Genomic DNA, 13,597 nt, shown 5'->3' on the forward strand with positions numbered 1-13,597 from the left:
TGAGTCTATTTGTCTTAGTGTTCAAACATCAAAACAGCCAGAACGTTGTAATTCCCCTGTCTCATTTTGTCTGAGTTGGGTCCGATTTCTTGGCTTTTAGTCATCCGATCAGGATGTGTCTTCACCACATGGACATCCTCCATAGATCTATGAGAGATATTCATTGTAAGCTTAGTCGCAAATATTATTACTTTGCTCGTAAGTAAACTGGAAAGCGGTACACAAAGGACAGACCATTCCCAAAATTAGGATTGAACTCAAATCCACGGCCCAACAAGCCGCACAGGCTGGGCCTTTACCTTGATTCCCAAGCAATTTCTTGCAGATTTTGTATCATCATATGCGAAGTATATCCTTCCAAACATCTCGTAATAACCTCGTATCGAAACCCAATAAACTTTAACACATGGTGGCAACCCTGCAAAGTCAACAGCCAACAAAATTACTATATGATTGGCAGACATAGTATCGAACCAAATCCAAAGCTACCAAAGAAAGCCGGTCAAAAGATGAAGAGTGTGTATTGTAGATAGAATTTAAAAGAGAGATCAAGAATCAAATGTGCAAAGCACCAAAAAAATATCAGTCCACCCCGGGTATCAACATAAGTCGTAATTCGTTGGCCTTCAAATCATGAGGGAGAACACGACGAGAAAGGAAAAAGCCAGATATCATGAAATGATGGAAATCGCGATGTCCAACGGTATCTGGCACATCCAACCAATAGCGAAAGCATTTCTTGTAAGGTGATTGTGCGCAGACCTCATATCTCATGCGAATTTAATTAGGCTGCAGAGCGACCCCAGCGACGGCGGCGACTATTGGATATGTTAGCACTGGTATAGGTACACGAGTGAAAGATATGAATCCACTTACGCTCCATCAGTGGTAGAAGGGCGAACACGGAAGGTAAACCAAATACCCTGGATCGATTGTTAGCATTCACTGTGTAATCGAAGATATAGAACGCAAATACTCACCACAAGCCCAGAAACCAACCAGATAATAGCAGAAAGGAAACTGAAAGCCTCGGCTGCCTTCCAACGTCCACACATCTGCTGACCCCTAAAGTGCCAGGACCAGATACTGCCGCAAGGCAAGTGACGGAGCGTATCGACGAGGACACCGAAGGCAGCGAACCAGGCGAATGAAATGAGGATATCCACTGATATTTCATTAGTATCAAACCTCAAGATGGTGTTGCATAGCAATTAGCAATTAACTATGGTAGGAAGCACATACAAGGCCAGGAGAAGAAGCCGGACGAGAATGGGATCAGCCATATCAGGCCTAAGAGTATGGATAAGCCGGCGATTACTTCGGTGTAGATCCATCGCGACTGGGGCCACCAGTCGACATCAGCGTTGGAGTTGTTGAGGTCGGCGAGGTAGTGGCCGATTATGCCGGCGACGACCTGAAAAGTGTTAGTTATGATCTTTCAGAGATGGTTGGGGGAAGGGTTGGGGGTATATACAGCCGCAAAAGCAATTTCCGCGACGCGGAGGACGATAGACACGAGGCGAGAGATGACAGGCATGGTGAAGAGCTGTCAAGCAAAGCGTGCGATGAAGATCTTAGGATCAGTAGATATGATATAATATGATCGAATCAAGGGTTGTAATTTGTCAAGCTCTGACAACTGTAGCGTGGGCAGAGAAGTATGTGGGGGGAACAAGAAGCTATATAAAGTGTTCACGAGGATGTCGCACAGACAAGCAAGCTCCGAGAAAGAGGGAGCGAGGCAGCGTCTTTAAAGCAAGGGTCTAAGGTGTAAAAAAAGCGCAACGAAAAAAAAAAACCAATAAAGTAAACCCAAAAAGTACCTAAAAAAAAGCACAACTTCAGGCACTACCTAGTGTAGAGCCGATCCAAGGCTGTGATGTCAGATCAATACCAGATAGAGACACGCTCAACCTGAGGTCATTGGTCCAAACAAACATATCGTGAAAACGTGCCCAACCAATTTCCGGACCTGTGGACTGACCGCTGTGGACTGTGGCTGAAAATACATGTACCCAGCTACAGGTAAGTTACATGTAGCAGTCTAACGAGTCTAACGATCCGCAAGGAGGGTGCCTACTGTACGGCTTAGACTACATACACTGCACTGTATGCATCGCCCTTCGGACTCTTGGCAGGCTATGCTGGGCATCCCTGTTTTCCCCAGGCCCAGCCTCCAACCCGACGGGATGACGGAGTGTATCTGTGTGTGGGATGTGAGCTGGCATACGAGATGAGCAGGGGTGTGTCATTCTGTCAGTGGCTTTTTCTCTCTCTCTTTTAAGGGTGGGATGGGCTGCCCAGAAGAACAAAACACAAAACACTGCCGATCATTGGGCTATTGGCGATAGCTCTGATTTGGTCCGGGTCGGGTTCCACTTGGGCGATCGTTGCAGTCTTGACAGGTACATGGACGTTTCTTCGGGAATTACAGTGGTGTGTTGCTGTTAGTTTGTGCTTGAGGGTACTGTATCCGGTTTCGAGACCTTGCACCTCTGACGACATTAACTTATATCGAGTCATATGACCTTCAACTTTCAGCCCTATGACGTGGGGGCGATCTCCACATTCAAGTATGATGTTCTTCCATGGTTATGGCTCGGAGCTATTACTGAATATTAACTTAGGATTGATTGAGATAGACTGTTATGCCGATTAGCCGTTCTTCTACGATCGGCATACGGATCCAAAAATGTCAAAGCTCTAGGCAGACATACTCTAGAGAGACAGTATTAGAAACATGCAGACTGGATTCAAATATTGAATGTACGCTTGAAAGGTTCATACTATGAATAGCAACGGCCGCAGCAGAAAAGGTATCCCCACAATGGAGAAGCCAAGAGAGAAGATCATCAAAATGATGCTGCCTGCAAGGTCCCTCGAAAGAACTAAGAAAATTAGTACAGACCGCCCACGCATAATGACGCCCCCACACCTGAGTCAAACTAATATCATCACTGTCGCAACACAAACTAATAGAAAACCTTAGACATTCTTCTGATCGGGCAAATGCCATGCCATGACATCGCGCCACACGCCCTTGGCACCAGTCTCGATAGTATCACCATGACACGGAATCAAGCGATCAAAATCCCACTGCTCAATACGCCTTACAGACTCATTGAAAGCAGGCCGGTTCTTCGAAGAAAGAATATACCAAGCAAACCGTCTCTGCCAAGTAGCAGGCGGCGCAGTAGACATCAACGGCAACAGCAACTTCGTTAAGAAATTCAACTTCGGCCCCTCTGGACTCTTCGAATACTGCTCAGTGGCAGGCAAGTTAAACAGCATATCGGCCTCGATGACCGTGCGCGAAGGCTTATGCAGAAACACCAGCTCGCGCGAGCCATGGCCGTGCACATACTCGGTGTCAAACTCCGCATCGAACTCATTCGAGATAGACCGCGGCAGCTTATCCTCCTTCTTGAAGATATGCTGGAACTCGGTATCCGCGTACTCGGGGTTCGACTGGCGCTTCTCGAAGAGGCCTTCTGGTGCTAGGATCTCCGCTTGCGGATATGCCTTCTTCCAGGGGGTGAGGTGGAGGTGGTGCTCCAGGTCTGGGGCGGCAATGTACTTTACATTGCCACCGAGGGATTCGACTTTCTCGCGGACTTCGGGTGTGAGGCTGACGGGCGAGAAGACTGCGAGGGAACCGGTGGAGAGCTTGACTAATAGGTAAGGAGTTGTTAGCTGCTGATCTTTGATCGAGACATGCTGTGCCTGTGCTTTGACATGATGTGCTTTGGCATGATCCACTCTTGCTCGTGTCTATCTCCCGGGTCTGGATGTGGTATGTGTGTGGGGGGAGGAGCGCTGGTTCTGCAAGGGGGAGCTTACCCAGTGTGCCTCGTCCGCCGAATTGCAGGCGGCCGAATCGCGCGAATGGCAGGCTCATGGTAACTATGTCTGGCGTCACATGGCGGATCACCATGGTCGCTGCTGGATTGGCTGGGAAGAGCTGCGGCATTATGAACTGTATGCGCGTGGGTTCTGCTTTCTTAGCTCGAGAGCTTTGCTCCCTGGCGTTGGTGTCTCAGTGATGTCTTGGTAGAGAGTAGATCTCGGAGTAAAATACTGATCAAAGAAACGGTAAGATGTATAAAAAGTACGAGGCAAGCTGTGGCCAGACCTCAATGATGACGTTATGTCAACTTATTTGCCAAGGCTCCACTTTGGAGCCCGCCAGGGCGAATTGTTCAGCAACTGATTACTAATGTTATATTGGATTATTTCATATTTATGTTCACTTGATTAATGCATTGGTCTATAGAACGCGAAAAGGGGTATCAACAAATTCTAACTCATGAGATCATTGCTCGTGCCTAGACCCAGCTCATGCCGGTTTCTCCCTCGATCTCTTCGCGATGAGGGATGATTGGCTTCTTGATATTAAACACCTGGATGAGTTGTTCCCACGTTTCGTAATCCAAGCTGAACACGGCCTGGTGTTTTTGAATTCCCTGCCTTTGGGCTTCACTAGGCGCATAGGGTTTCGCGGGGTCTATCGAGCTGGGTTAGTTTCTCATCACATGGTTCTGCAAGGCCACTCACGAAGCGTCGGCAACTGGCGACTATCTGTGGATATACCGACGGTCCCATCACGGACCAGGAAACTCACGTGGAACAGGTTTTCGACACTCTGTCCAAATGAATCTGGGTCGATGCAGAAGGCGAACAAGGGGATTCCGCCGTCGTCAGCGATACCACACTCGTCGAACACCTGTTGGATCTGGTCATCGGTGGGATTTTCGACATCCGCGAGCTTTCTCTCGGCTTTCCTTTCACGATTTTGCTGGGTTTCCCCTAGCAGCTTGTTGATATAAGAACACGTCGTTGTCAGATTGACGCTATCCTGCTGACCGAGATCCTGCTGTTGCAATTCCGTGGGTTTCACGGCCAATTCCGGATCGATAGCTTCTCTTGCTTGACGCTGGGTCATTGCACGCACACGTTTCTGCACCGAGAGCGGGCCCAATAACCATCCTGACACGACTGGTCTGGCATTATGTGGGAAGCAGGCCATCTGACCCAGGTAGTCCCAGTTCATTGCATCGCCTTCGTCTTCATCGCTCGCATATGGGTCGCGCTGGCTTTGGCGAGGTCGTCCTCGACGCCCTTGCGTCCCGCGTGGTGTACCCGTATCGTTGGTAGGTCCGCGGCGCATGAACGATATACACTTCGAGACAAACTCATCGACGTCGAGTCCAGCGGAGGCGTCGCCAAGGGCAAGTTGGGCGGTTTTCTTGTGCGATAGGTCTGCAGCATTAACCAGGAGGCGAGAATCGATCGTAGCGTCGGAGGTCTGCTTCACTTGAACGAAAATCTCATTTGCCTTTTCAACCGTCCTGAAAAGACCGTCATTTCCAGATTGCATGAACTCGCCTCGTGAGTCTATGTAGAACGGGTCAGAATACCTTGCCACGAGTCAGGGATCAGATAAAAACGGACCGTTCAGTGCTCTGTTTAAATCCCTCAGCTCTCTCCGCACGCGTCGCCGTTCCTCAGCATCTTGATCTGGATCATAGTATCTGGTATCCCCGTTGCGTTGAGATGGCGGGGCTCCTTGCGACTGAATATTAGAATTGCGGTCTGTGAGTCGACGTCGTTTGTTCAGACGCGAGGGTGCCATCGCGGCTCGCATCTGCTTGTTGGTACTTTGTCGCTGGTTTTCTTTGTCCGAGGTTGACGTTGGTGATGAAGTTGGATTAGGCGTGAGAGAGGTTGCTTCGTCCCTATGTAGAGCAAAACGAGCCATACTCGATCGGCACTCTGTGGTACCAAATGAGAAGACAAAGAAAAAGGGTAGAGAGCGGTAATGAGACTCGATGTAAATTATGAATGAAGATCACGGTATTCTGACGACAATATCAAAGCCTTCAAACACTTGGAAATGATAAGGTCGCGACCATTGACTTTGGCGAGGCGCGTCGCGTTCCATCACGTGACCCATCGTCTCCCCGCGGATCTTATCTACCATGACGCACCCACTTGCTGTCTCCAGATGCAAGATGGAGGCCTTCACCTTTGCCGTATCCACTGACGTGGATATTCCAATTCATGTCAAGATGTATGCTACTTCCTCCTGTTGAATGGTTCTCATATTAACAAGCTCGCAGTGGCTCGTTGGAGGGAAGGCAGAAAAAGATCCTGGATTCAATCCTCAACGAGAACCCCGAACTGCAGTTTATCGCTTCCAATCAAGACCCCGCCTCCGACTTATATGCAACGGTTCAGTTATGGTCGGACTCAAAGCCTATGGGCGTGCCAATGCAGACCAAATACAAGTCCTTCAAAACCCAGCGAGTGTGGAATGAATGGTTGAAGATGCCCATGTCCATCAAGGACGCCCCACGCAACTCTCAGCTGGCGATAACGCTATGGGATCTGTCGCCATTGGCTGCTGATGGTGTACGCCATGTACCGTTTGGCGGTACCACGATCCCACTGTTCGACAAAGATGGGAAGCTGAAAATGGGGAAACAAAAGTGCAAGGTCTATCTTCGACGGGAAGCAGACGGCGATGTCTTTACGTCTACCCCGTTCACTCCAGCGCCCAAGCGCCGGAAAATGCGAGCCCGCGATCCTTCTGAGCCGTCAGCTGAAGAGAAGGAACTAGAACGAGTCGAAGTCCTGATCAAGAAACACGAAATGGGCGAGATCCCACGTGTTGACTGGATGGATCAACTACTTTTCCGTGAGCTGGAGAAGCTGAAGCTTAATGCGGAAAATGCGGCTCAAAAGCGTGCTCTTGAACTTGAGGCTCTTATGCAGAAGGATCCCAAAAGACAAGACAGGAACGATGATTCTGACGAGGAAAAGCCGGATGAAGAATATTTCGATATTTATGTCGAATTTCCACGCTTCGATCACCCGATCGTCTGGGCTGATCATGAATACCCTCCTCCGCCAATTTCATCTTATCCTCAGAACGGGCCTTCGCATCCCAATTCGACTCTCAAGCCCGTCCCGGAGGTCCACTTCGGACCTGGTATTCAACGCGCTGACCCTTACAGTGTCATTCGAATATATGATCCGGAATGTGGTCAAGTCGCGAATCCGTGTGAGGACAAGCATCGACGTCTGATTCGTAGTCATCGGACGGGCATCCTGGATCGAGACCTGAAGCCGAACCCCAAGATTAGAGACGATCTCAGCATGATCATCTCGTATGAACCGACACAGGAGCTCACAGCCGAGGAGAAGGATCTTGTGTGGAGATTCCGGTACCATCTTACGCGCGAGAAGAAAGCTTTAACCAAATTCGTCAAGTCGGTCAACTGGAGGGACGTTGGGGAGTCGCGGCAAGCCATCGAAATTCTTCCCAAGTGGACCGAGATTGATGTTGATGATGCTCTGGAAATTCTCGGTCCCACTTTTGATCATCCTGACGTTCGATCATATGCTGTTGAAACACTCCGAAAGGCTGATGATGAAGAGCTACTTCTATATCTGCTTCAGCTGGTGCAGGCTTTGAAGTATGAGGAATCTCCCGAGTACAAAGCCGAAGATGCTGATCACGACTTCTCACTTGCCAACTTCCTGATTTCGCGAGCGGCCAATAATTTCAAACTTGGTAACTACTTGTTCTGGTATCTCACAGTGGAGATCGATGATGCCGGCTCAAACATTCTTCCCGCTCAACGTCAGCTGTTCGTACGGGTTGCATACTACTTCATGGCCGAACTAGAGAGGGTCCACCCAGAGCACAAGAAGACACTACTGCGTCAAGCGGAAATGGTGACCGTTCTTTCGAAGGTCGCCAAAGATGTCCGACTTTCGCGGGAGAACAGACCCGTTAAGATCGATATGTTGAAAAAGTTCATTCGTGATCCTGAGAATGACTTGATCACTATCGACCCCCCATTGCCATTACCATTGAATCCTGAGGTTTCAGTTGTTGGATGCTACCCCGAGGAATCTAACGTGTTCAAGTCCACGCTTTCCCCTTTGCTTATGACGTTTAAAACTTCGGATGGCCTTCGTTATCCTATGCTCTTCAAAGTCGGCGATGATCTTCGGCAGGATCAATTGGTCATCCAGATCATTATCTTGATGGACCGTCTTCTGCAAAAAGAAAACCTCGATCTGAAGTTGACCCCTTATCGCATCCTTGCCACCAGTCCGACAGCCGGTGCGGTACAATTCATCCCCTCCATTTCTCTCTCTGCGGCATCCTCTAAGTACAAATCCATTCTTGCCTACTTGAAAATCAACAACCCGGATGAAAACGAGCCCCTGGGTGTTCGCAAGGAGACAATGGATACATATATCAAATCATGTGCCGGATATTGTGTCATAACCTACCTACTTGGGGTTGGCGATCGTCATCTCGAGAACCTACTTCTTGCACCAGATGGTCATTTCTTCCACGCCGACTTTGGTTTCATTCTCGGCCGCGACCCAAAGCCTTTCGCACCTATGATGAAGCTTTGCAAAGAAATGGTTGAGGGCATGGGCGGTACATCTTCGCCGCACTACCTGCAGTTCAAACAATACTGCTACACTGCTTACACCACCCTACGCAAATCTGCCAACCTGATCCTGAACTTGTTCAGTCTGATGGTCGATGCCAACATCCCGGATATTCGAGTTGAGCCCGACAAGGCCGTCTTGAAAGTCAAGGAGCGTTTCCACCTCGAGATGACGGAGGAAGAGGCCATTCGTCACTTCGAACAACTCATCGCTGATAGCGTGAACGCCATCTTCGGCGTTGTCATTGACCGCCTGCATGACTTTGTGCAAGGCTGGCGGGCGTAGACTCACATCTATGATCTTCAATTTTGTCTCCTAATAAATACCTGTGACAGGTTTTCGGAAAGCTCATTCCGCTGATCTTGCCTGGTTTACACTATTACTTTTCAAGCGGACAGCGTCGAGATGCATATGGAGTTATGCGGGCTGGTGAATTTTGCTTTTCATGTAACATGGCGCAACACGGTGCATTTACAAACCAGGATACCCAAGCAATGTTTTATCATTTAGTCGCAATCAGCTAGAAAACAAAAAGCTAGTTTTCTTCACGATGGCCCTAGTCAAGGGTCTAGACTTCCTTACTAGACCCAGGGCTAAACTTCCATATTATAGAGCAGGTGACATACAAAAACTGCAGAGAGGGATATACGAGAGGCGACCATAGTTGATAGCCTGCAAATACCCTAACTGGCCAAGCCTCCCGAGGTTGTCCCGAATAGGAAGACGGTTAGTCACAGATATTACGTTTTGCGGAAGCCGCCGCACTCCGTTGAAGTACACTGCCGATGCGCAATGATTCTGTTATAATGCATAGATCGATTGACGAAATGATGTGCATTGCACGAATTTTATGCTGTTCTCTCCTAGTCTGGATCACGGTAGGTGAGTAAGCCTCGGTGTCTGGTCAGAATGACATCAATATAGAACTATACGAGACGCCAGTCTTAGTGGATACTCTCAGAGTGAAGGGGCCGGGAAATTGAGGGTGGATTACGTGGAAAAAATAGGTTTGTTTATGGGGAAGTATACCTCCTGTCTTCATACTAACGTTACAAGTAACCTTCTTACTCTACCTCGACTAAGGAGCAATTGAACGCCACCTAAAGCGGTAGCAACTAAACCGTATTGAAAGAAAAGAGCAAGCATAAGTCTCAGAATTTCCAAAAATAATACTCATATCCCATGATCAAGAACAATATTCCACCAGCTCTAGCCCAGACCTGAACTACCCCCTAAGCAACGATTAACTTTTTAATTCACGCGGCACTACCCGTGACCTAGCCTCCTCCCTTCCAATCCTGTCTAACGGATTCCTCCGCATAACACACCAAGCATGGACCATAGTCGGAAAATCCTCGCACTGACTGGCTCGGCACCCAGCCATAACATACTCACATGATGAAATCCGCGGGGCTTCCACGTATTTTCCCGGACTCAGCGAGGCCTTAGTGGCGTGTAGGGGGTTTCCCTCGCGTTCTTTGGGTAGTGGAGAAATTATATTCGAAATTTGGTTAGGCTGGTGGGAAAAAGAGGATATTTACCTTCCAACCCCCGGACTATATACTCCTTAGTGGAAGGTTCTTATTTCTATTGTTCCATGCTTCCTGCTCTCGGGGCTACCTACTCATATTACGTTTAATAACTATACACTCCGGCACAAACAATCCCCTCCTGGGTGTCCGAAATCTCATAAATGGAGCATATAATCAATGTCTCAGAGGCCCAACAACCAAAAGCTACGCCAACCCACCACAGCGAACCATGCACACAAGATAAAATGGGGTCACCGGTCGTCTCACAACTGAGTCATGACTATTCCTTGTTACAGTCGAGTACGCCTGAGGCTCGCCGTTCCCATTGTAAACATGATATCCAGGCAGCTCCCGTTGTCGATGTGCGGAAATTCGCCAATCCGGCACCGTTGGGCCTGTGTGCTTTTGCACTTACGTCTTTCCTTTCGAATTGCATTAATCTTAATGTGGGTGGTATACAGGCTTCTGGGATTAGTGTCTCTCTGGCTTTGAATTATGGGGGTATTGCTCAGGTTTTGGCTGGCATGTGGTATGTTCGGTGCATTTCTTGATATTATATTTGATGTTGTTTTCCTTTTTTCTTTCGGGGTTTGGAGTAACAATTTTAGGGAAATGGCTGTTGGGAATACCTTTGGTGCTACGTCTTTCTGCTCCTATGGTGCCTATTGGATCACGTTTGCTCTGATCTCGGACTTTGATCCTGTCGATTCTGCGAAGGATACGAGTGGAACATGTCAGAATGAAACACTAATGGGTTTATTCATGCTGGTAAGTAGATCCTTATGGATAGATTCGAGACAGTTCTGATGATCTTGTGAATAGGCCTGGTTCATCTTCACCACCCTAATGCTCCTCTGCACTCTGAGGTCCAGTCTTGCGATGTTTCTCCTGTTCTTCTTCCTGGACATGAACTACCTTCTACTTGGCATTGCACATATCCAGTGCAGCTCCCACGGCGAGGTTCTTATTGCAGTTCAAAAAGCCGGTGGACTGTTTGGTATCTTTGCTGCGTTTGCCGCCTGGTGGAATGCCTTCGCTGGTATCGCGGATACTAGCAATGGCTTCTTTACTGTACCTCTAGGCCATTTCCCTTGGTCACCTATCGTTCACGCTCACCGAACAAAGACGAAGGAGGTGTGATCATTTTATAATACTGGTATAGAACACAAAAACCAAAGTTCCCTTCCAAGGTAAGACATTTCGCCCGGCTTACTGTTGAAACAAGTCTAATCTATCTTTGTCGTCCTAGCTCTTCATCTGGGAAGGCTTGATCACCAAGCTCGATCCATTCGTGATTCGTGTCGTCGTCATTCACGCGCCATGCCCTCTGGTCTGCAAGGTCCATATGGATGTCATTTCGTTGTTGCGACATCGTAGATGATTCGGCAAGTGGTGATGCATTACGAGTCCCAGAGCGGCTGTGACGAGTACCTTCGCCAGTTAGGTGGTCGCCACCGGAGTCTTCATCTGTTGCGAAGTTCTTATTCAACTTTTCGTCCTCTTCGTCTTCTGGCGTCCCTTCACGACATGCCCAAGCATCCACAAATCGGAGCACTTCACGTGGCCACCAACGTTTCATAACCAGGAGACGGAAAGGCACAAGGGCGATAATCAACATTGGGAATGCGGGTGCTCCTCTTGTCAGTGTGAGGATGAATATCACGACTGTGATGCAGATTTGCAAGATCGTATAGAGGTGTATTGGGAGATAAGATGGGTTGCGAGATGGTGTCTCTTGGCTATTCGCTGAGCTTGGCTCCATTACTTTGTGCAGGGACTGCGGGAGTGGTGGTAGCTCAGATGGTGGAGTAAGAAGATAGAATGTGCGATATAGAATTGGGCTAGATAAAGGTTAGCGCTCAATGCCATTTGGTGTCTTTATTGAAGTTCTTCATACTTCACCGATAAGCTCTGCTCCCCCATAAAAAGAAACAGCCCAGCCAGCACACTGGTCGGTGTTAAGCCAAGGAGTTTCATGAACGGCGGGCTCACAAACAGCAAAATAGCTCCTGAATGGAGTAGTGCCGACCAGCGCTGTTCATAAACTCGTCGGACTTGCCTTGTTTCTATCTTCTCTTCCCCCTCAACGATGACGCTTTCTGTCTCTGTTTCTTCGTGCATAAGGGACTCAGAATGCAACGGGGCTTGTGGGAGAAGACCATTGGAAGGCGGTATTCCCAACATACCACAAAGAGCTGTAGTTGTGCCAAGTAAAATGACATCCCAAGCAAATCCGCCTGGCTTGCGCGTGCCATATCGATCAATGGTGCAGATTATTGAGCTGACTTCATGGTCAAAGAAGAATAATACCGTAATGATGAGACCGGGGATCATTGAAGCAAAGATCCATGAGACTGGTAGTTTCCAAAACTCGACAAAGAAGATATCCCGCTCCAGGGATGTTGGCCGAAACGATGTGCTGACGGGTAAAGTCATTTTATCGAGATGGGCTAACTCGCCCACATAGGGTAAGCCGATGAAAACAATGATGGAGATTGCAGCGGCGTATTCAGTCAGACATAGTCTGATATACCGGTGGAATAGTGGCTTCCAACTCTCTGCCGTGGATAAGAAGATGGCAAGGAGCATTGTTCCAAGTGCGCCAATGACGGCATAAAGAAACGCCGCGAAAGATAGACTGTCGTGTGCCCTTTCGAGCTCTTGGATTGCCTTGTGGAAGTAGATAATGCTGTTTAGGAGGGAGAAAATCTCCGTTGCGAACGTCGTCACATAGCGCATTGTCCAGTCATGGGCATTGATGATCGCCAGGACATAGTGCATCCAACCGGAATGTATCAAGGACCATGCCATGAATGGAAGAAAAGGGATCTGGTGGTCATGATAAGAAAAGATAATCTCGCAAAAGCAAGAGCATGATCATATATCACGTACTTTGAAAACCTCTTCACATAATGAGTAGATATTCTCAGCCAAGACCGAGAAAGGGCCGGTAACGCCAAGGATTGTGAGGGGCTGGATTGAGAATCTGCATATGGTTGTGAGTCACTCGCTGTATGGCTTGAAGTCTGTCAAAGTAACATACAGGGAGAAGATAGTTCCACACAACCCAGTGCTCAAGACAACCTCAATAGTTCCCCAACTCTTACCAGTCAGGACGTATAGATCACTCGCAAATGTGATTCCCGGCAGAAGATTTGTAAAAAAAACATAGACTGCGCTAGCAAATACTAATTGATTGAACACTGTCCAGTCAGACACATACCGCCGGCGGAGGTTGGCGATGTCTTGTTTTACTAGACGGAATGGACGAAGCGGACCACCAGCGGCCACTGAGCCTCGTAACACCCGTAAAGGTTTCGGCGTATGCTTTGAGGGCGTGATAATGGAGTGGGCATCTGGATCTTGGAGATGGCCTTCTGAATCAAATTCCGAGGGCTCCTGTCTGCTTGGCCGCCTACGTCGTCGGGCACGGGTTGTGTCTCGAATAGAGGAGACTCTTGTGGAGGGCGGTCGGAAGGCTGACATTAGTGACATAGTGGGCCATTAATCCGATGTTATTGCAATCTCTAAGAAGAAATAAAAAATGAAGGAGGGTTTTGTGAAATGGAGGAAGAGGACTGACGACCAAG

At 48.4% G+C, this 13,597-nt stretch overlaps 6 protein-coding genes across 6 annotated transcripts; 2 read left to right on the forward strand and 4 right to left on the reverse strand.

Moving 5' to 3' along the window:
• Positions 1-784: 784 nt before the first annotated feature.
• On the reverse strand, positions 785-1,537 carry PENARI_c002G01391 (MARVEL domain-containing protein; the record flags this gene model as incomplete). Its single annotated transcript, XM_022627225.1, has 5 exons — positions 785-818; positions 877-923; positions 981-1,165; positions 1,243-1,414; positions 1,475-1,537. The coding sequence occupies 5 exons, from the start codon at positions 1,535-1,537 to the stop codon at positions 785-787; spliced, it is 501 nt and encodes a 166-aa protein (XP_022492514.1).
• Positions 1,538-2,985: 1,448 nt separating this feature from the next.
• Positions 2,986-3,970, reverse strand: PENARI_c002G10275 (uncharacterized protein; the record flags this gene model as incomplete). The annotated part of the gene is made up of 2 exons (XM_022627839.1): positions 2,986-3,671; positions 3,841-3,970. 2 exons carry the CDS (start codon positions 3,968-3,970, stop codon positions 2,986-2,988), a joined length of 816 nt encoding a protein of 271 aa, XP_022492898.1.
• A 355-nt stretch (positions 3,971-4,325) lies between these two features.
• Positions 4,326-5,632, reverse strand: PENARI_c002G04952 (non-structural maintenance of chromosomes element 4 family protein; the record flags this gene model as incomplete). The annotated part of the gene is made up of 3 exons (XM_022627476.1): positions 4,326-4,504; positions 4,555-5,394; positions 5,452-5,632. The coding sequence occupies 3 exons, from the start codon at positions 5,630-5,632 to the stop codon at positions 4,326-4,328; spliced, it is 1,200 nt and encodes a 399-aa protein (XP_022492453.1).
• Positions 5,633-5,978: 346 nt separating this feature from the next.
• PENARI_c002G07623 (phosphatidylinositol 3-kinase VPS34) lies at positions 5,979-8,760 on the forward strand (the record flags this gene model as incomplete). Its single annotated transcript, XM_022627658.1, has 2 exons — positions 5,979-6,070; positions 6,120-8,760. 2 exons carry the CDS (start codon positions 5,979-5,981, stop codon positions 8,758-8,760), a joined length of 2,733 nt encoding a protein of 910 aa, XP_022492472.1.
• Positions 8,761-10,252: 1,492 nt separating this feature from the next.
• On the forward strand, positions 10,253-11,147 carry PENARI_c002G02298 (acetate uptake transporter family protein; the record flags this gene model as incomplete). The annotated part of the gene is made up of 3 exons (XM_022627293.1): positions 10,253-10,536; positions 10,616-10,775; positions 10,830-11,147. The coding sequence occupies 3 exons, from the start codon at positions 10,253-10,255 to the stop codon at positions 11,145-11,147; spliced, it is 762 nt and encodes a 253-aa protein (XP_022492305.1).
• Positions 11,148-11,238: 91 nt separating this feature from the next.
• PENARI_c002G12043 (uncharacterized protein) lies at positions 11,239-13,502 on the reverse strand (the record flags this gene model as incomplete). The annotated part of the gene is made up of 4 exons (XM_022627961.1): positions 11,239-11,848; positions 11,905-12,836; positions 12,900-12,993; positions 13,051-13,502. The coding sequence occupies 4 exons, from the start codon at positions 13,500-13,502 to the stop codon at positions 11,239-11,241; spliced, it is 2,088 nt and encodes a 695-aa protein (XP_022492154.1).
• Positions 13,503-13,597: the final 95 nt, after the last annotated feature.

Source organism: Penicillium arizonense (assembly GCF_001773325.1).
Source record: "Penicillium arizonense strain CBS 141311 chromosome Unknown PENARI_contig002, whole genome shotgun sequence".
Lineage (NCBI taxonomy): Eukaryota > Fungi > Ascomycota > Eurotiomycetes > Eurotiales > Aspergillaceae > Penicillium > Penicillium arizonense.